The sequence below is a fragment of the Schistocerca serialis genome, chromosome 2 (genome assembly GCF_023864345.2).
Source record: "Schistocerca serialis cubense isolate TAMUIC-IGC-003099 chromosome 2, iqSchSeri2.2, whole genome shotgun sequence".
Lineage (NCBI taxonomy): Eukaryota > Metazoa > Arthropoda > Insecta > Orthoptera > Acrididae > Schistocerca > Schistocerca serialis.
In genome coordinates, this window is record NC_064639.1 from 1037868512 (window position 1) to 1037891182 (window position 22671).

The 22671-nt window shown below is 42.4% G+C and overlaps 1 protein-coding gene across 2 annotated transcripts in view; it reads right to left on the bottom strand.

The window, feature by feature from the left end:
* Positions 1-22671, bottom strand: part of LOC126458459 (anoctamin-10) — a 317839-nt gene that overhangs the window by 47888 nt on the left and 247280 nt on the right. For both annotated transcript variants that reach the window (XM_050095530.1, XM_050095529.1), the window contains one exon: positions 14024-14203. In XM_050095530.1, the coding sequence (XP_049951487.1) occupies positions 14024-14203 (180 nt within the window). The remainder of the gene's footprint in view (positions 1-14023; positions 14204-22671) is intronic.

A 22671-nucleotide genomic window follows, 5' to 3' on the forward strand; every position in this document is an offset into this window, starting at 1 on the left:
TTCCAGGAGTGTATATATCAACTCCGTGGTTTACAGTACAGGTTGAGCATAAGTTCTTTCCCTGATTACAAAAATTAGTTGCCAAGGACTGCGTTATATACATCTTTGCGGTTTGTTACGAAAGATAGCTCATAAAGCATTTTATGGGTAAGTCTGCACTTCCATATGTCTTTGTGGGTTTTTGGAAACTGTAGCTTAACTCAAGCAGTTGTCATGGATAAACTTCTGCATGTACTCAGTTATCTCTATTAGAGAAATTTAAAACAAGTGTGGTTTTTAAGCAAAATGGTACACCGTAACGTTATGGGTTATTTATTCGCTAGCTCCTGGATGAAATACCTAGGACAGGTGGATCAGTAGAGACGGTCCAGAACAATGGCAGTCGTGTTCACAACATATAGCTACTCCTCATTTCTTTATAGGGTAAGGTCTTCAGTTTATCATTTACTGATGTGAAAATTCTTACGACACGACTACGAAATGCTGAAGAGCTGTTACAGAAGATATCTTGCCAAAGACATGGAGAGAAATGGAGTACTGCCTAGCCAGTCCACAGGCAACAGATCAAGAACTTGCCGAAGTGTACCAATAAAAACATTATCAGTTAAACTATTATTTGGAAGAAACCGCAAAGTTACATCCAGAAACGCTCTCGAGGAAAAAAATTGTAATCACGATAAAACTTCGTATCATCCGGTAGTTCTCTCAAGGTTTGAAAAATTCTCGCTAGACGCTATGCAGTAGGCGAGTTTGTCATATAAACGTCCCGCTGTGCCGTGCGTGTGATCATTGCTTGTACAGCCCTCTCGCAGTGTCCGGAGCAAGTATGGTGGGTCTGACACACCGGTGTCAATGTGTTCTTTTTTCCATTTCCAGGAGTGTATATATAATTTCACATGTTCATTTTTATGTATATATATATATATATATATATATATATATATATATATATATATATATATATATCTGTGTAATGCTAAATGTGTATTACTGTAATTGATGCATACGATAATAATAATAATAATAATAAGCTATAAATCTGAACAGCGTAATCCCATAACTGTCTTTTCGGGCTTTTCCAGCGATGCAACTAATCGATGAATAGCTGGGAATTCAATTGGATCTGAATTTGGCGAATAACTGCTATAGTGATGCTGTACAAGACGAAAATAGGAAGATCCAGGCCATCATACGGTCTTACAGTATTGTCCGTTAGCGGTAATTTCAAATGTTAGTAACAATTACTCAAAAATGTCCTAGATCTTTGGTTTTAGTCTGAAACATAATATAGTACTTTCCAAAAGAAACTTATTAGCTACTGTTACAAAAAAATGAATACTAACGTTACAAGAAATTGAGGAAAATACACTGACGGGAAAAAAAATATCGGAACACCAAGAAGGAGTTGTACGACATTTACGAAAGTTGGTAGGCGTGTTTGTACATCTGAAAGATGGTTATTCAAATTTAGGGTCAGTCGAATAATAGTGGCGTCAGAAGTGCCACTATGAGGATGGAAAACAAGTAACCGCTGTAACGGTCGTGTGCGTTAGTCACTTCTGAGATTGGACGTGGCGAACTGACGTTCGTCTAGGATGCCTTTAAGGCGACAAAGACGCCATTATCAACACCTCAATTTGAACGAGGTCATATAATAGGACTGTAATAGTACAGAAAGACTCGGCAACAATGTAGCCACTGTACATGATTGCTGGAGCGGTGGTCACGAGCACATACGGTCGCAAGACGACCAGGCTCCGGACGGCCACGTGGCACTAACGAAAGGGAAGACCATCGTTTTCGACGTATGGCTCTGAGGCATCGTACTGCATCTGAATCAGCAATCTGAGCAGCTGTTGACATCACAATGACAACTACCTGGTACAAATCGGTTACAACAAGCACAGATCCGAGCCGGATTCCCTATAGCCTGCTTCCGAGTGACCCCAAACCACCGCCATTTGCGACTTCAGCGAGAGCCCACTGCAGGGCTGGGTGGAAGTCTGTTGTGTTTCCTGATAAAAGCTGGTTCTGCCTCGGTGCCACTAACGGCCGCGTGTTTGTTAGAAGGAAGATGGCCAGTTGAGGGCCTGCAACCAACCCCTCTGAGCGTTAGACACGATGGACTTACACCTGGAGTTACAGAATTCCACGAGGTGTTTTCCAACAGGATAACGCTCTCCCATATACCGCTGTTGTAACCCAACAAGCTTCACAGAGTGTCGACATGTTGCCTTGGGCTGCTCGACCACCATATCTTTCTCTCGTTGAGCACGTACGAGGCATCCACAAACAACCTTAACCGTCCCTGTATTGACCGACCAAGTGCAACAGGCGTTAAACTTCATCCCACAGACTGACATTTGGCACCTATGTATCACAACGCATGTACGTTTGCATGCTAGCATTCAACATTCTGGCTGTTACATCGGTTATTAACGTACCAGCATTTCACATTTGCAGTGGCTTATCTCGCGCTTACTTTAACTTATCTTCCAATATTAATCACTAAACTATGTCACCTGAATAAATGTATTCCCGAAATTTCACTACTCTACGTTAAATATTTTTTGGCCTTGTGATTTTTCCGTCAGTCTATTTTTTTACTTCAGCTGTTGAAACAGCCAGGAACACTTCACACTTTTGGAGTGAAAAAAATGTATGAAGATTAAACAATCTTATAGATACATATGATAAACATTTCATCATGAAAACAGAGTTACTTCGCACAAAAAATATATAAAATAAAATAACGTAAGAAGTGTGTCATTATTTCATCTGCGCAACGAAAAATGTCGTCGATGATGAATTTGCTTACTGTTGGACTTCGTAGAAATATCCAGCGAGAAACTTGTTAAGAAATTTATGAAATTACATTTAGTAACATCTCTGGCATCGGTACTGTTTCGTGGCACCTATGAACGAAATTTACTCCAAGCGCGGCAACGATCGAAAACTTGAACGGTACCCCCAGGATCGAGAATATTTCCTTATCGCCCTAACGGATTATGTCTGCAGCTCTTAAAAACGCTTCGTCACTACACCCAACATCTGAAACACCGATATTCGCTATAAAAAAAACTTCTGGAGATATTTCCGTGCCACCATTTTTCCCGGGGCTTTGATATATATATATATATTTGTTCGAATGATTTTGCTTAACTCAAGTTTTTTCCAGATGAATCACACGACTATTGTCCTCCGTATGCAGTAAACGCATAGTACGCAAAAATTTAACTCTGGATGTGGACATAGCTTCTCATTCCAAAAGAAATTTGCGCCCTTGTGGATTATTAAAGAGTTCCGTCGTATGTGTATTTGTAGAGTACAGCTGAGTGTAATGGATTCGTGTATACTGCAGTGTTATGTTTGTGTTGTATGATTTTGACGACGACGACGACGACGACGGTGATGATGATGATGATGATGATGAGAAAAGGGAGAAAGTGAAACCCGATGCCAGCATTTAGCCTACACCTCTCGGAAGAGCACCACGGGAGCCGCCGAACTTAACTTCCCCATTCGACGAATGGATGACCATCAACATTGTCACCTGGCCTTAGGACACTATGGAGAGGTACATCAAACCAGGGTTACTTTCAGACAATAGTTACTTTTTATTCATGGTTTCTTAATGAACAAATTGACCTCATAACTGCCGTATTGTGGACTGACGAAGCAACTTTCACATCTAATGTCACGGCAGATATGCACAGTGATCACTATTGGCCACAAGATAACCGACATTGATTACGTAAGTAAGACCATGAATACTCGGTGTAGACTCATCTATGATGAAATTATCAGGCGTTATTAATTTTGATAAACAACGCGGTATTCGAATTTCTCAAACATGGGCTGACAGAGTTGACAGATAATGTTAAACCATCAAGACTGTTTTTCCTGGTGAATGGATTGGTAGAGACGGGCCAGTAACTTTCCCACGTTTGAGCCCTTGATTATATCTCTTGTGGGACACATTAAGGATATTGTGTATCGGCAGTAACCTACAATACACGAACGATGACAGAACTAATGAAGCATGGCGTACTGAGTACGCTCACAGATGCACAGATTGTTCAGAGTATTCAAAAACTGCACAAAGACAGGCATGGCAAAGCTAAGAGCAAGGTGAAAACGTTCTTAACACCTCTCACCACACAGCAAAATAATGATTTTCTAATAATCTGTTATGTTTATAAATTGCAAATAAAGATTTTTTTTGAAGTTAAAAGCGTGACACAAAGTTCTTCCATCATTGCGACGTTAAAAAGCACGTAAGTTATCATACAAAATTGCTTTTTCTTTCCTTCAGCGTTTTTGAAACAGTCAGCGCTAGGAAGAGATTTTGTGATCAACAAAATAGCACAAAATGCAAAAATAGCTTTTTAGACAAAAATGGTAGTTTTGAATTTTTCAAAAGGTATTAAGTTTTTCCATGTTCCCATTTGAAACTCTAATGTTTAAATTTTCCAATTTCCAGCATATACCAGACAACGCAAGATCTCCGATCTCTTAACCCTTTTCGGTTTGCCTGAAACCTTACGAGAAGAAGTGTTTGAATGGTAGGTTTGAACACCTTGTACAAAAATAATTATAGGAAATAATGTGAAAACTGCCTTGGAAACAATCATTTGCACTTAATTACTTATCACAATGACTGGAATAATTTGTAATAGACGCACTGAGTTTTACATAAAGAATAGTGAAATAAGTAGCATATATTGTTGCTCCACAAATACTGTTAAGGTACTTGTTGACTACTACTGCCCTTGCATCCATTTAAGCCTAAGTGTCACTCTACACTACACTAAAATACTTCTGGCCCTAGAATTCAGCAGTTTTCAGCATGACGTTTCCTACATATTACAGATGAGGATAAACATGAAGAGATTTCGTGTCGACTATCGTTTACGCACATAAATGGTCCTATAATTTTCCGATTACGAGAATACATGTTACATATCATACCATAACACATACATATCATTCTGTCAACAAAGATCCGATACACACAACGGCCTCACTGCTATACGCCGAAACGTCACATTACAAGCCATGTAACCAAGAAAATGGCATTGTTACAATATTATTAACAATATCATATTTTATGCTGACTAACACGAACAGACAGTAACAATAGATTACACCTGAAACTCCACTGAGGTAAGGGTCGAATTTTATTTTCTTAGCACTGCACTGCTCTGCAGCGCAAGATCTGAATACAGATTCACTCTGGAAGTAAATAACTGTGTACGGGGGAGATGAAAAGTAATGCCTCCGAATGTTTTCATGCGCAAAGCCTTGCTGTTGTTGTTGTCTTCAGTCCAGACTTTGGTTTGATGCAGCTCTCCATACTACTCTATCCTGTGCAAGCTTCATCTCCCAGTACCAACTGCAAGCTAAATCCTCCTGAATCTCTCGGTCTCCGCCTACGATTTTTACTCTCCACGCTGCCCTCCAATACTAAATTGGTGATCCCTTGATCCCTTCTTCTAGTCAAGTTGTGCCCCAAGTTTCTTTTCTACCCAATTCTGTTCAATACTTCCTCATTAGTTATGTGGTCTACCCATCTAACCTTCAGCATTTTTCTGCAGCACCACGTTTGGAAAGCTTCTATTCTCTTCCTCAAATGGTTCAAATGGCTCAAATGGCTCAGAGCAATATGGGACTTAACATCTGAGGTCAGCAGTCCCCTAGACTTAGAAATACTTAAACCTAACCAACCTAAGGACATCACACATATCCATGCCATCCATGCCCGAGGCAGGATTCGAAACTGCGACCGTGGCGGCCGCGCGGTTCCAGACTGTAGCGCCTTATTCTCTTCTTGTCTGAACTATTTATCGTCCATGTTTCACTTCCATACATGGCTGCACTCCATACAAATACTTTCAGAAATGACTTCCTGACATTTAAATCTATACTCGATGTTAACAAATTTCTCTTCTTCAGAAATGCTTTCCTTGCCACAGCCAGTCTACATTTTATATCTTCTCTACTTCGACCATCGTCAGTTATTTTGCTCCCCAAATAGCAAAACTCCTTTAGTACTTTAAGTGTCTCATTTCCCAATCTAATTCCCTCTGAACTCTTAAAGCTTTTTAAATAAAACAAGTGTTATACATGTTCTGCATCTTCATTCTTCGTGTCTTCATATCTGCAGATTTCTGCCGCTACAGGTCTCTGAATTGTAGCGTGTAAAAGGGCAGTGTGTATTGCAACTATGTCTGTGCGTGAGAAACACGTGCAATAATCGAGTTTCGAATTCGAAGAGTTCGTCCGCGTATGGAGTACCTGTCCTTCAGCATGACAATGGCAGAGCACACACAAGGGCTGCGGTATCTGCAACGATCCGACGCCTTCGGTTCACTGTCGTTGATTATCCTCCGTACAGTCCTATTTCCATCAGTTTCCGGAACCTAAAGAACACCTTCGAGGACTTCACTTTGATAGTGGTGAAGCGGCGTAAGCAGAGGTGAGGTTGTGGCCCCGTCAACGAAGTCAAACATTCTACAGTGACGGTATCAACAAACGGGTCTCTCGTTGGGACAAATGTGTTCGTAGCCACGTTTACTATCTTGAGAAATAAATATGTACGCACAATAAAGAGGTAGGACGTTAATAATGTTTGTGTTCCTTAAAAAGCTTTAAAAGTTTTCACATAAGACATTCGGAGGTATTACTTTTCAGTACGCCGTCGTACTCTGTTACCATTCGAGTCACACCACAGACAATTACTGTTAGAACTACCCTCATACAAGGCGAAAACTTACTCTACTACTCTTACAATAAGCAGTAACAGAATTCTTAAAAAATAAAAACAAAATGAAGCGAGTTTCTGATTCGATTGCCGTAATCGAAATGTTAGCTGAACTGTTTGTAAGGGTGCTACGTACAGTGTGATACGGAAATGACTTGTCGAATTTAAATGTCCAGACTGCTCTACCGCTTGATGCTGTCAGCCCTTTTACAGAATTGTCTGTAAGCTTTTTGGCCAAACTTCTGATGTTCATTAAAGCGTTCACGTGCCGTTGCTACTCTCAGGAAGCCAAGCGAATAACAAGAAATGACGGGTCGCAGGAATCCGTGCAGAAAAGCGAAGAAGACAGGGAGAGGAAAGAAAAGGAAGGTAAATTATTAACGTTCTACTATCATTTACATCATTAAACGGCGGTGGCAGTAGCTTACGTAAAAAACGACGGTGGAATAAATCGGCCGTGTCATAATTGCGGATCATTCAAAGTTTCGTCTGAAGTTTTTGTTTTGTAAATAAAACTGCCTTTTCCTGCTGCTAGTTACTTTATTTATCACATACGCGTTTCGCCTTCTCCTAAGGCATCATCAGTGGGACCTATGACGATACAGTTTTGTTAGTTATTGATGATCAACAATTCACTTCGCGATCTCTTGTAAAAAAAAAAAAAAAAAAAAAGTAATTACTTACGATTTGCTGATCTGCGTTTCCTCACATCTGGTCTGGAGGTCGCACTACCACTTTTATCACTGCCATATAATAACATCTTTATGTTCTCGCCTTCCACACACTGTTCACGATTTTTCTCACTATTTCTTGTTGTGGACTATTGTTATTTTGTCAGTCGATACAACTATTTCGTCGTACACTGCTTTTCACAGCGTAAATATTGCGACTCCATTACTTGTTTCATCTTCATTGGTATAACGAGTGGCTGAAAACTTTGGTGACAGCTGCTTTTACTTATCGGACTTATAGTTTTAATATTCTGTGAAGGGGTTCATGGATGAGTGAGTGAAAAATGTTGGGTTCTATTATTATTACACTGGACAGTATTATTATATTAATACTTTTTGCGAACGTTATTCTATTATTTTATCTATTAGGGTAAATGTTATTCAATCTGTATATTGAGCAAGCAGTAAAGAAAACAAAAGAAAAATTCGGAGTAGGTATTAAAATTCATGGAAAAGAAGTAAAAACTTGAGGTTCGCCGATGACATTGTAATTCTGTCAGAGACAGCAAAGGACTTGGAAGAGCAGTTGAACGGAATGGACAGTGTATTGAAAGGAGGATATAAGATGAACATCAACAAAAGCAAAACGAGGATAATGGAATGTAGTCAAATTAAATAGGGTGATGCTGAGGGAATTAGATTAGGAAATGAGACACTTACAGTAGTAAAGGAGTTTCGCTATTTAGGGAGTAAAATAACTGATGATGGTCGAAGTAGAGAGGATATAAAATGTAGACTGGCAATGGCAAGGAAAGCGTTTCTGAAGAAGAGAAATTTGTTAACATCGAGTATAGATTTAAGTGTCAGGAAGTCGTTTCTGAAAGTATTTGTATGGAGTGTAGCCATGTATGGAAGTGAAACATGGACGATAACTAGTTTGGACAAGAAGAGAATAGAAGCTTTCGAAATGTGGTGCTACAGAAGAATGCTGAAGATAAGGTGGGTAGATCACGTAACTAATGAGGAGGTATTACGTAAATAGGGTTGGGGAGAAGAGAAGTTTGTGGCACAACTTGACTAGAAGAAGGGATCGGTTGGTAGGACATGTTCTGAGGCATCAAGGGATCACCAATTTAGTATTGGAGGGCAGCGTGGAGGGTAAAAATCGTAGAGGGAGACCGAGAGATGAATACACTAAACAGATTCAGAAGGATGTAGGTTGCAGTAGATACTGGGAAATGAAGAAGCTTGCACAGGATAGAGTAGCATGGAGAGCTGCATTAAACCAGTCTCAGGACTGAAGACCACAACAACAGCGTAAATAATGAATTGCTTGGCATGTGTACTTGGTCATTCATGCCAAGCAATTCATTATTTACACTAATAGATAAAATAATAGAATAACGCTCGCAAAGAGTATTAATATAATAATACTGTGCAATGTAATAATAATAGAACCCAACATCTTTACACTCACTCATCGATGAGCCCCTCCACAGAATATTAAAACGTTAAGTCAAAACAGCTGTCACCAAAGTTTTCAGCCACTCGATATCAGCTAGTACACCCCCCCCCCCCCAAAAAAAAAGGACGTCTCTCTCTCTCTCTCTCTCTCTCACACACACACACACACACACACACACACACACACACACACACACACACACACACACACACACACACGGTATAAACATCATCAATAGAAGTTAGTATCGAACATATACTTCGTTAGATAGGGAGTCGCAATATTTACGCTGTGAAAAGCAGTGTACGACGAAATAGTTGTATCGAGTGACAAAATAACAATAGTCCACCACAAGAAATAGTGAGAAAAATGGTGAACAATGTGTGGAAGGCGAGAACACAAAGATGTTATTATATGGCAGTGATAAAAGTGGTAGTGCGACCTCCAGACCAGATGTGAGGAAACGCAGATCAGCAAATCGTGTTTAATTAATTTTTTTTACAACAAATCGCGAAGTGAACTGTTTGATAATCAATAACTAACAAAACTGTATCGTCATAGATACCACTGATGATGCCTTAAAACAGGAGAAGGCGAAACGCGTATGGAATAAATAAAGTAACTAGCAGCAGGAAAAGGCAGTTTCTTATTCACAAAACAAATATTTATATGTTTGCTGCGGAGGATGGCCACACAAACAAACTTGTTCGTCTGAAGTTGTTTATGCAATCTAAATCTAAACAAATCAGGACGATAGTAGAAACACTACAACAGTTCTCCACGTCCCATCGGGGGTTGAGAGGGGGGAGGGCAGAGGGGGGAGGGGAGGAGGGAGAGGGGGGAGGGAGGGAGGGAGGGAGGGAGAGGAGAGAGAGAGAGAGAGAGAGAGAGAGAGAGAGAGAGTGGTGGGTGGGGGGGGGGGAATAATGGAGACTATGGCGTCGGTATAATGGTGATGAAAAAGCACGAAGAGCTGGGAAGATGTTGAAGGAGAGGATGGTAGAAAGTGATCGGCTGCAGGTGACCGCTTGATGAGCGCGGTCTGAAGGGCCGCTCAGGGGAACACAGGTAAGCCAACGGCCGCCTATTTATAGCAGAACAGACAACGCCTCAATGGCAGGCGCTATGAAATTGATTATCAGCTGACCGAGTTACGCGCGCCGCACTTGTTATCCACGAATAGCGTGGCGTAAACATCATCGGAAGGAGGCCACTCTCAAACGCACGGTGGCTGCTTGCCCTTTTCAGACTTATCGCACGAAATAATTCAAGCCCCGTGAGAACTCTAACGTATTACCTTGTATAGTGTTTGTAGCAGTTTTCATATTCCACTTTCCAGAACCAAGCCCAGTTTTGAAGTCACTAATTATTTTCGTCAATCACTGTCATTAATTCATCTCTAAACTTGGTAAATATGTGTAACTAAATTGATTATTGCCAAGCGAAAGCAGAGGGTGTCGGCAGTTTCATTCATAACACCGATTCAGCGAAACATGGTCATTTCAAACTAAAGGTTTAGTAAGTTGTCAGATGTTCTCGTAATTAGAAACGGTATGACACAGCGATAATGTTAAAAAAAACTACAAAATAAATTAAAAGGAAGGTCAGCGTTGCCGTAATATTGATGTTTTATTGATAGCAAAATCGATTTTCGATCACAAAGTGTGTAAGTAGGCTATTTAGGTTTTCTTATTGGTAACGCCACGTAGCGCTCTGTATGAAAATCACTGGCTGTGCTGTATGCAGTCTGTGGCTAGTTTGCATTGTTGTCTGCCATTGTAGTGTTGGGCAGCTGGATGTTAACAGCGCGTAGCGTTGCGCAGTTGGAGGTGAGCCGCCAGCAGTGGTGGATGTGGGGAAGTGAGATGGCGGATTTTTGAGAGCAGATGATCTGGACGTGTGTCCATCAGAGACAGTACATTTGTAAGACTAGATGTCATGAACTGATATATATAATATGACTTTTGAACAATATTAAGGTAAATACAGTGTTTGTTCTCTAGCAAAATCTTTCTTTTGCTAGCTGTGCCTATCAGTAGTTAGTGCCTTCAGTAGTTTGAATCTTTTATTTAGCTGGCAGTAGTGGCGCTCGCTGTATTGCAGTAGTTCGAGTAACGAAGATTTTTGTGAGGTAAGTGATTTATGAAACGTATAGGTTAATGTTAGTCAGGGCCATTCTTTTGTAGGGATTTTTGAAAGTCAGATTGCGTTGCGCTGAAAATATTGTGTGTCAGTTTAAGCACAGTCATGTATAATTGTTCAAAGGGGACGTTTCAAGTGATCATCTTCAGTGCTGTTGTGTACAAATTAAACTCAGACACTGGTATCAAGTCATCAGCAACCAAAACTGAGAAGCGATCACAATAACTTATTTGTGATCGCTTCTCAGTTTTGGTTACTGATGACTTGATACCAGTGTCTGAGTTTAATTTGAACACAACAGCAATGAAGATGATCACAATGTGATTGAAAATCGATTTTGCTATCAATAAAACATCACTATTACGGCCAATGCTGGCATTCCTTTTAATTTAACATATATGGTCGTTGTGCACACAGCACTCCATGGAGTCGCCAATCAACTACAACATATAAATGTGTTATAGTTACAATGCAGAACACGCCTAAGCATCTGCTGTGAATCCATCTTAAATCTCTCAAGTGCCTTCTTGAAGCATATGTGAAATACACCATGTGATCAAAGGAATTTGGACAAATTGAGTGGACAGTAGTTTGGGATTTGTCCAACCTCTTCCTTTACGACAGATTGAACTCCGCTTGGTGATAATTTAAACACAATATCTGGATATCTGTAGAGGAATGCCAGTCCATTCTTCCTAGAGAGCCGAAACCAGTGAAGTTGATGATGTTGGGAGCTGGCCTCTGGAGCGAAGTCGACGCACTAACTCATTCCACACTCGCTCCATTGGGATCAAGTAGGGACTCTGAGAAGGTTAGTACCTTTCAGGAGTGTTGTCCAAAAATGGACATCAAGGAAAGAATAGTAGTGGCAACGAAATGCAAGCATTCCCTCAGAGAGATGCTTGGCTCTAAATCGATCTCAGTGAACACTAAGATGAAAATCTACAACACAGTGATATGCCCAGCAGTAATGTACGGTTCAGAAACATGGAGCATGACTAAATGAGAAAGGGAAAAACTATTAATATTTGAGAGAAGAGTAATGAGGAAGATATGGGGACCAGTTTTGGATAACGGAGAATGGAGGATGAGGAAAAACGAGGAAATCTACCTTCTGATGCGACAACCAACTATCCTACAGAAGATAAAGAGCAAAATAATACAATGGGTGGGCCACGTAGCCCGTATGCCAGATGGAAGACAGGCGAAGATGGCACTAGCAGGGAAACCAAACACCAAACGCCCCATTGGACGACCAAGGCAGCGCTGGATGGACGACCTGGCGAAGGACCTAGCAAAAAAAAATGGTTCAAATGGCTCTGAGCACTATGGGACTTAACATCTGAGGTCATCAGTCCCATAGACTTACAACTTCTTAAACCTAACTAACCTATGGGCATCACACACATCCATGCCCGAGGCAGGATTCGAACCCGCGACCGTAGCAGCAGCGCGGTTCCGGACTGAAGCGCCTAAAACCGCTCGGCCATAGCGCCTTCTACGTATGATCCGAGTTTCGTAGAGATATATTACTTGGCAATGACACATAATGCGAGAAGTACTATCGTTTAATGCGAAAGGTACTTTCGTTATTACGTTTCGCACACCAATGTATTTGTCAATATGCATGGTCAATGTCGAAACTTACCTGTCGTCAAATAAAACCTTACGATCTTCTGTGGCTAATGATGTTACAAATAGGCATTAAAGCGACAAAAAACAATAATAATATAATAATAAAATTACATTTAATTGTAGAGGGAAGAAGAAGTAAGAAATGGGAAACAACACGGAAAAAAGAAGGCAACGTAGAGAGAAGATGAAACGGTAGTGGAAAAATAATCATTGAAGAACGAAGAGGAACTGAAGCTGTTACGTGATATGAGTTGGTCAGTACGAAGGTGAAGAGAGTCACAATAATGTGAAAACAGAGAACGGTTTATGAAGCAATCAGTAAGGCAACCGAGTACAGAGCTCCGAATGGAACTATTCTCTGTAGAAAAGGTTGGGTAGTGGAAGAAATGCTAAGGCAATGGACGGAAAAATCACGTGACGGCGGTAAATAATGTATGGAATATTGAAGGGTGCTGGGTATAACGTTGTTGTTGTTGTTGTCGTCGTCGTCGTCGTCGTCGTCGTCGTCTTCAGTCCTGAGACTGGTTTTATGCAGCTCTCCATGCTACTCGATCCTGTGCAAGCTTCTTATCACCCAGTTCCTACTGCAACCTACATCGTTCTGGATCTGTTTAGTGTATTCATATCTTGGTCTCCCTCTACGATTTTCACCCTCCACGCTTCCCTACAGTGCTAAATTGGTGATCCCTTGATGCTTCATAACATGTCCTACCAACCGACCCCTTCTTCTAGTCAAGTTGTGCCACAAACTCCTGTTCTCCCCAATTCTATTCAATACCTCCTCATTAGTTATGTGATCTACCCATCTAATCTTCAGCGTTCTTCTGTAGCACCACATTTCGAAAGCTTCTATTCTCTTCTTGTGCAAACTATTTATGGTCCATGTTTCACTTCCATAAATGACTACACTCCATACAAATACTTTCAGAAACGACTTCCTGACAAATCAATACTCTATGTTAAATTTCTCTTATTCAGAAACGCCATTGATAGTCTACATTTTATATCCTCTCTACTTCGACCATCATCAGTTATTCTGCTCCCCAAATAGCAAAACTCCTTTACTACTTTAAGTGTCTCATTTCCTAAACTAATTCCCTCACCATCACCCGATTTAATTCGACTACATTCCATTATCCTCTTTTTGATATTGTTGATGTTCATCTTATATCCTCCTTTCAAAACACTGTCCATTCCATATAACATATGGAAACGATATATTCAGTTACCGCCGCATGAATGTCGGAAATGGCGTGACATCAATGGAAAGACAGAAGGCAGTAAAAACAAAAGAACGTTCCTCGTGCAGAGCCTCGGCAAGTGCAGCCAGAGCTGGGAGAGACGCACCTCGTAAGGCTCCATGAGGCCCTCCTCCCGCGCCTGCTGGACGCGCGGGTCGTCGGGGTCCAGCTCGGGCACGTCGTGCAGCATCTCAGACACCGCCGCGAACTCAGACGCCGTCGCCGGCGCCACCTTCTTCATCGACTCCTTGGTCGCCAGCTCGTCGCCGTACAGCAAGCTCGATATCTGTACAACAGCAACGGCCAGCATCAGTGTCAGCTGCAATGTTCCAGTCACAATGAAGGACACGGCGACGCGCCGTTTAAAACTTCCAGAACACAGAACTGCGTTTTATAGCGGTATAAAATTAAAAGGGACTTCATATTCTACAAATTTCACTGTTACACGCGTCTCGTGCCACTAGAACATTATCAACTTCCACTAGAAGTCGTTAGGGACATTTTCTCTGGTGTTTCGACATACACTACTGGCCATTAAAATTGCTACAACAAGAAGAAATGCAGATGATAAACGGATATTCATTGGACAAATATATTATACTAGAACTGACATGTGATGACATTTTCACGCAATTTGGGTGCATAGATCCTGAGAAATCAGTACCCAGAACAACCACCTCTGGCCGTAATAACGGCCTTGATACGCCTGGGCATTGAGTCAAACAAGGCTCGGATAGCGTGTACAGGTACAGCTGCCCATGCAGCTTCAACACGATACCACAGTTCATCAAGAGTAGTGACTGGCGCATTGTGACGAGCCAGTTGCTTGGCCACCATTGACCAGACGTTTTCAGTTGGTGAGAGATCTGGAGAATGTGCTGGCCAGGGCAGCAGTCGAACATTTACTTTATCCAGAAACGCCTGCAACATGCGGTCGTGCATTATCCTGCCTAAAAGTAGGGCTTCGCAGGGATCGAATGAAGGGTAGAGCCCCGGGTCGTAACACATCTGAAATGTAAGGTCCACTGTTCAAAGTGCCGTCAATGCGAACAAGAGGTGACCGAGAAGTGTAACCAATGGCACCCCATACCATCACGTCAGGTGATACGCCAATATGGCGATGAAGAATACACCCTTCCAATGTGCGTTCACCGCGATGTCGCCATACACGGATGCGCCATTGTCTCCGAGCTGATAGTCCATGCTGCTGCTAACGTCGTCGAACTGTTCGTGCAGATGGTTGTTGTCTTGCAAACATCACCATCTGATGACTCAGGGATCGAGACGTGCGGATAAGACGCCTCTCATCTCGACTGCTAGTGATACGAGGCCGTTGGGATCCAGCATGGCGTTCCGTATTACCCTCGTGAACCCACCGATTCCATATTCTGCTAACAGTCTTTGGATCTCGACCAACGCGAGCAGCAATGTCGCGATACGATAAGCCGCAATCATCGCGATACGATAAACCGCAATCGCGATAGGCTACAATCCGACCTTTATCAAAGTCGGAAACGTGATAGTACGCATTTCTCCTCTTTACACGAGGCATCAAAACAACGTTTCACCAGGCAACGCCGGTCAACTGCTGTTTGTGTATGAGAAATCGGTTGGAAACTTTCCTCATGTCAAGACGTCCTAGTTGTCGCCACCGGCGCCAACCTTGTGTGAATGCTCTGGAAAGCTAATCATTTGCATATCACAGCATCTTCTTCCTGTTGGTTAAATTTCACGTCTGTAGCACGTCATCTTCGTGGTGTAACAATTTTAATGGCCAGTAGCGTACATCTGCAACTTCGTTTTTGCAACGTGTAGCTGGAGTCACTACAAACAGATACCGCCCATCACGACTTCCACGCAAGGCAAACAGAAAGCGCCAGTTTGTTTCCCAGTACACACAAAATTAGTTTTGAAGAGGAATTTTACGTGCCCATTAGAAAGAGGGGTCTTTAATTAGCTTAGTGCGACATTTGTTTTATGGATACAAGGGTCACTCCAAAAAGAGATGCACACTATTTTTTTTAAATCCATCTTTTATTCCACATGTTTGAAAGTTTTACTGTGTGTAGATACATCCTTTAGGAACAGTATTTTCATTTCTCCACATAATTTCCATCCCTCTCAACTGCCTAACACCGTCTTGGAACCTGTATACACGGCAAAATTCTGGACCAACCGGTTGGAGCCACTGTTTGGCAGCGTGCACAAGGGAGTCCACGAAGAACGTCTTCCAGTTTCCCAAAGAGATGATAGTCACACGGAGCCAGGTCAGGACTGTAAGGCGGGTGTTTCAGTGTTGTTCATCCGAGTTTTGTGATCGCTTCCATGATTTTTTGGCTGACATGTGGTCGTGCATTGTCGTGCATCAGCAAAACATCCTGCTTTTGCCAATATGGTCGAACATGACTCAGTCGAGCTTGAAGTTTCCTCAGTGTCGTCACATATGTATCAGAATTTACGGTGTTTCCACTTGGCATGATATCCACAAGCATGAATCCTTCGGAATCGAAAAACACCGTAGCCATAACGTTTGCAGCACAAGGTGTGGTTTTGAATTTTTTTTTCTTGAGTGAATTTGCATGATGCCACTCCACTGATTGCCTCTTCGTCTCTGGTGAAAAATGATGGAGCCATGTTTCATCACCTGTCACAATTCTTCCAAGAAATTCATCTCCACCATTCTCGTACTGTTCCTAAAGTTAGCTGCATACCGTTTTTCTTGTTTCTTTGTGAGCCACTGTCAGCATCCTGGTAACCCACCCGGCACAAACATTTTTTAACGCCAACACTTTCAGTATTCTGCAAACACTTCCTTCCCCTATCCCAACGTAGGGTGACAATTCGTTCACTGTGATGCGTCTGTCAGCAGTCACCAATTCGTTAACTCTCTGCACGTCGTCTGGAGTGTGTGCAGTACGAGGCCTGCCGCTGCGAGGACAATCCTCAATATTGACGTGCCCGCTTTCATCACGTAACCTGCTTGCCCACCGACTAACTGTACTGCGATCCACAGCAGCATCTCCATACACCTTTTTCAACCTCTTGTGGATGTTTCAAACTGTCTCGTTTCCACAGGACAGGAATTCTATGACAGCACGTTGCTTCTGACGAACATCAAGTGTAGCAGCCATCTTGAAGACATGCTGTGACGGCGCCACTCACGGGAACAGGTTGAACGAAGTTTGAAAACAAGAGGGAAGGATGTATCTACACACTGTAAAATTTTCACACATGCAGAATGAAAACTGTATTTTTACAAATATAATGTGCATTTCTTTTGGAGTGACCTCGTATATATTAACAGGGACAGAAAAAAGACGAATAGTGTGTACTCTAGCAGCGAGTGACCAGCGCTTCTGCTTGGCGGTAGCAGTCCGTGCGGGTCTGGGCGGTGCTATCGCTGGAGGAGTACTGTTTACTCCTCGTGTTTTACTGCCCCTCTTGATAGACACACACAAAACCAATATCGCACTAGACTAATTCCGGATCTCTCTATCAAATGTGTGTGTGAAATTCCGCTTTGAAAATAATTTTCCTTATAACGAATAACAAACCGACCGTTTCCATTGACACTGGGCATCGCATCCAAGGGCCGATGAGCAGTGTGTGTTTGGACTGCCTCTGGCTACACATTTCAGAAATGGAATTGCAAATATCTGCCGAAAAAACAGAGAAAATGTCCCTGACTACTTTTGGGAGGGACGCACTGCATATTCTGCACCATAATTATCTACTTCTTAGAGGTACGTTCACTAGGTAAAATATTAGTCCTCCCCCCTCCCCCCTTCCCTCAAAAAGCACACTGGTCGCTTTAGAGAGCATTAAATGAAGTACCAGGTGTTTAAGAGACCCTCCAACTGCTGAAGAAAAAAAGAAAACGTGAACACCGCGGAAAATGTATGCTTGAACACAAATACAGATCAGGTTACCTTCCATTCTGAAGGCTGTTGCACTCAGCGACTGTTATATTGACTTGTAAATAATTGATTTCAGCTACCAGTCATCCTTTTTAAATTTTATTGGCAGATCTAGATTTCAGCTAGAGACTAGCCATTCTCAACGCACTATCATGTTTGATCAATGCATGCAATGCCTGTTGGTCGGGTTTCATCCACAGTTCATTGAATACTCGCATACTTTCCGTTGACACTGGGCATCGCAGCCAAGGGGCGATGAGCAGTGTATGATTGGACTGCCTATAGCTGAACTGCGGATAAAGCCCGACCAACAGGCATAACATGCATTGATCAAAAATGATAGTGCATAATTTAAAAAGGACGATAATAGCTGCACTCTATTATTTACAAGACAAATACAGATTCTAGCATTGCCTGCAGGTTGCACTGTTTTTGACCACAAAAAACATCTGCAGCACATGTGCAATGTCCTAAATGCGTTGTGTCAGCCGCGGCCAGAAGTGTGTTCTAACAGGACAGATGCAAATGTCACAGAAGAACTGACTGTCGCACTCGGCAGCCCTGTCACCCCAAAACAATATGAAGGGTGCTTCGTAAGCTGCGAACTGCAGGATGAGCCGGGATTCCAAAGCCACTCATCAGTGATGTAAACGCCTGTTACAGGAAAACGAGTTGCCGAAGCGATATAACCTAGACAACCGAACAATTTAATGTAATGTGGTCGGATGAGTCTTGCTTCACACTGTTTCCAACTTCTGGGTGAGTTTATGTTCCCTCCTACGTGGAGGGGGTTCGATGATGATCTAGGCCAGGGGTTCCCAACAAAATTTATTCGAGGACCCCTCATCGAACATGATTGGTACCTTGTCATATCACAGTATCAAGTACCTAAAAAAGCCAAATTAACAGTCTTTCTATACATTTTCTATTTTTGGTACTTAGAAGAAACATTGACATATTCATTATTGAAAAAATACTGAGCTTAAAACTTTTTCAATTTAGTCATCATTGTTATTGTTAAATTTTTGATTATTCCTCAAAATCTTTCGTCTTCAAATCTGGGTGTTTAGTATAAAAAACGTCTTAAAAAATAAAAATTGAGTATGAACTGAAAACAACAGGAAAAAATTAAAACTGAATGTATTGGTCTTTCAAGTGTACTACACTTGAGATTGCATTGAGTAGACATGTGTAAAAAATAAGAACACTAATTTCATACAAGGTATTATTTATTTGAAAAAATATAGTTACAACAGAGTACTCCATCAGTACACAGTTAGTTTTAATTTTCAGTTCTTAATGAGTTGAGTTCAATTTGACCTTTGAGTCCATTATTTCTGAAATATTAGGTTCCAAACTTGAAACTGTCACTCTGAAATCCGACCGCATGTCGAGCCGATTCCTACATTTGTTTTTCAGGAAACACATGGAAAAAAATGCTTGCTCACACCGATATGTGGTTGCAAATGGAAGGATCTAACGGCATACAGCAGAACTATTTGCATCTATCTAATTCTAGTTTTGCGCCAGAGTGTGCTAGTGTCAGTTGGTTCTAGGAAGACGCTAGACGCAGAAGTTAGCGTTCGCTAAAGCTCTGCTCATGCAGGAAGCGGCCAAAACAAAAAATCTGTCATCATACGAAATATATTTAATATATTTTTTATTCTAATAGCATCTTGCGGACCCCTCTGGCATAGCTCGCGGACCCCTGGGGGTCCGCGCACCACCTGTTGGGAACCACTGGACTAGACAGCCATACTGTGGTATTATGGTAATCCATGGTTACTCTGTAAGGTCGCTTCAGCGTCAGGAATTATGTGACCATTTTGACTGATCTGGTACAATGTTTGTTCCGCAGTGGTAACGCTGTGTTCTAAGACGACGGTGCCCTGTTCACACAGTCCGCATTGTCTGGGACCAGTTTTGTGGGCACGACACGAGGATGAATTGTCGCATCTCTCCCGCCCAGTACAGACGCCAGCCATCCACTACCACCGTTACCTGTAATTGCCACTAATTTGTAGGGAGAATATAAGATTCACTTGAAAACCAAACGAAACATATATTTATCCATTCCGAGACGACTGGAAGCTATTTGAATGCCGTAGGTTTTCCTGCACAGCATTGGTCATGCTAATGGGTTGTTTTTTGTTTTTCTTCTTTCCATATTTCTTTCCGCCGCCTGTAAGAAACGGCTGTGAAGTGGTGTGTATGTACCAGTCGACTGTAAACATTCAGCGCAGTAAGATGGAGATGTGACAGGATGGTACACAGGTGCTATCGTATTTGGACGTGTGCGTAACCACACAGCAAATGAAGTTCCTCAATTTGTTGGTTTCTCAACACGGACTAATGTATCTACAAACAATTGTTTACCTTTCAAAGTCTTATAGGACTGCGTAAGAACAGTGGCTCAAAAAAAGAAAAATCCTAAAACTAAGGGGACAGGAGAGGAGTGCCACCCTTTGTCACTTGACAGTGTTTCCTATCCGACAGGAACTATTGCTGTCAGTAAAACTGTTCCACGAGTATTTTGGGGCAAAAGAAGCGGAAGGGAAACGGGAGATGAAAGTGACAGGAAGTAAATAATGACATCAAGCTGCACAAGTCACTGCGGCAATCCAACAGCGGGAGCTGAAAATTTGTGCCGGGCCAGGACTCTAAGCCCCGATGCTCCCCCGCTATAGAAATGTTGCCATACCCCATTTGGCCATTTGGTCAAGCTCTTCGTCAGACCCAATTTCTCAACTTCTCTCTCGCCGCACCCCAACGACCCCTCACCCAACTCACACATTTCTGATACTCGTAGGAGTTCGGACGTTGGTTGTTTCGGACATTGGTTATGCATCCAATCAAACTTTTTCATCAAACAGCCGTCGCGCTCATATAGATAAATACAGGTTCATTTCAACCAGTCTGCGTGAGAAAATTCCAAAGGGAACCGCAAGCAGGGAACATTAGGAAACTGACGCTCATATTACGAGGATCGCCAAATGTCCCAACTGCTGACCATTCTTAACAATCCTAAATACTATGCGTAGAGACGTCGTAGCTCAGCCCCCAAACAGTACGTTTCGAGGACACTCAGCAGAACGGCTTTGATTGATGCGTCGTTGCCGCCACGTCGCTGTATTCTAAACAGTGTTTCATCTTCTCGCCCTCTGACTGGCTGCGATTTCTTTTTAGAACTTCCGTTCCATGGCGGTGAGTGCACATTGTGCCCGCTCAATTTTTCGATTACAGCTGGATGGCGGTCGAGTTTACGTTTGTTCTGCGGACCTACGTACGCGTTCTCCGACAACCAATGGGCGTTCAGTAGAGTTCTGAGCGCTCTGCTGTGAATCTTGTATAGAATGCAAGCATTATATGCCATCGTAGCAAGTTATTTAATGGATTTTTATTCCATTTGTTGAGAGTTGTCATGACTGATGGTGGTGGTGAGCGACAAATTCTAGCTGGCGAGAGAGAGAATTTGCGGGACACACGGTTTCATCGGGCGAAAAGCACGTGCATTCGCGTACTGAAACTGTCACTTGGAACCGGCAACAATGCAATCCCCGCCCTTGTCTCGACCTGCGCGAACCGCTGTCGTTCGTGGATGGCACTTTCGTTTGCAGTGAGACACGAAACACGGGAGGCACGTGACTGAGGTGTCCACACAGGGCCCACTAAGATCCTCAGTTCATTGAAATAAGACTGGTAAGTAATTTATGGAGTATGTATATATTTTGAAACATACTGGTTAGGTGTTCGCCCGGATAGCCGAGTGCGTTAACGCGCCGGTAACGGGGTATGGGGAGGCCAACCTTCCCCGAATCTTATCTGCCTCGTGAATTAATGACGAAGGCTGGTGAGCTGGCCAGTCTATATTAGGTTTTTCGGCTGTTTCCCACATCGAACTGGGGAATACCGTGCTTGTATCCACATTATGCGTCAGACACACGCTACGCTGGAACATCGATTTAATCTAGACGCAGACGGCTGCGGTACACAAGATTTCGTGCCGGCTATAGTGGTGGTGACAAGACGGGCATCCGGCCACCTACATTCACTAAAATTGCCTCAACCCATGTAACAAGCCTCAGCCCACATAACAACGCCTACCTGGCGAAGAAGAAGAAGAAGAAGAACTCGTTACGTACAGTAATTACACTAACAAGCCTAAATATCATCTAACATTTTAACGTTTCACTTGTGTTCTTAAGAAAAGCGTGACATTGAACTCTGTCTTGCGCGTGCGCGCGCGTGTGCGTGTTTATATCGAATCCTTCAATGTACAGTTTTTTGTATCAAAGACTAGCGAAGAAACCTGGCGTTGTCCAGGTATGTATTTATAGCAGTGAGTCTATGCCTGTACCATACAGCGTCTGTCTTTGTGTTTAATGTTTATGACGTCTTATCTCCTGAATTTTGATAGGTAGGTGATTCTTACTTCCAGAGCGATTGTCGGCTCGAAGTTATTTGGCTGAAATCGGTCCAGTGGTTTAGGAGGACATATAGAACACACACACGTACATTTTTACAATATGTATGACTGAGTGTGAACGAGGCTGTGAGTCATAGATGTCTGGAAGGCTAACGAAAAATTCAATTTTATTTTGTCAGAATATACACTGATGAGCCAAAACCGTATGACCAGTACCCACCGCGAAGTTGCATGGCACTTGGTGGCGTTGCGGTCACGTGACGCGGTAACGGAAGTACCAAAGCGGAGCAGACACGGTTGTGGGATCACCCAAGCGAAGATGTGGGCTGCAAATGGGGGAACCCATTAAGGTAAGTGACTTTGACGAAGGGCAGATTATTATTTTTACGCCTAGCCTGTAAAAGAGTATCT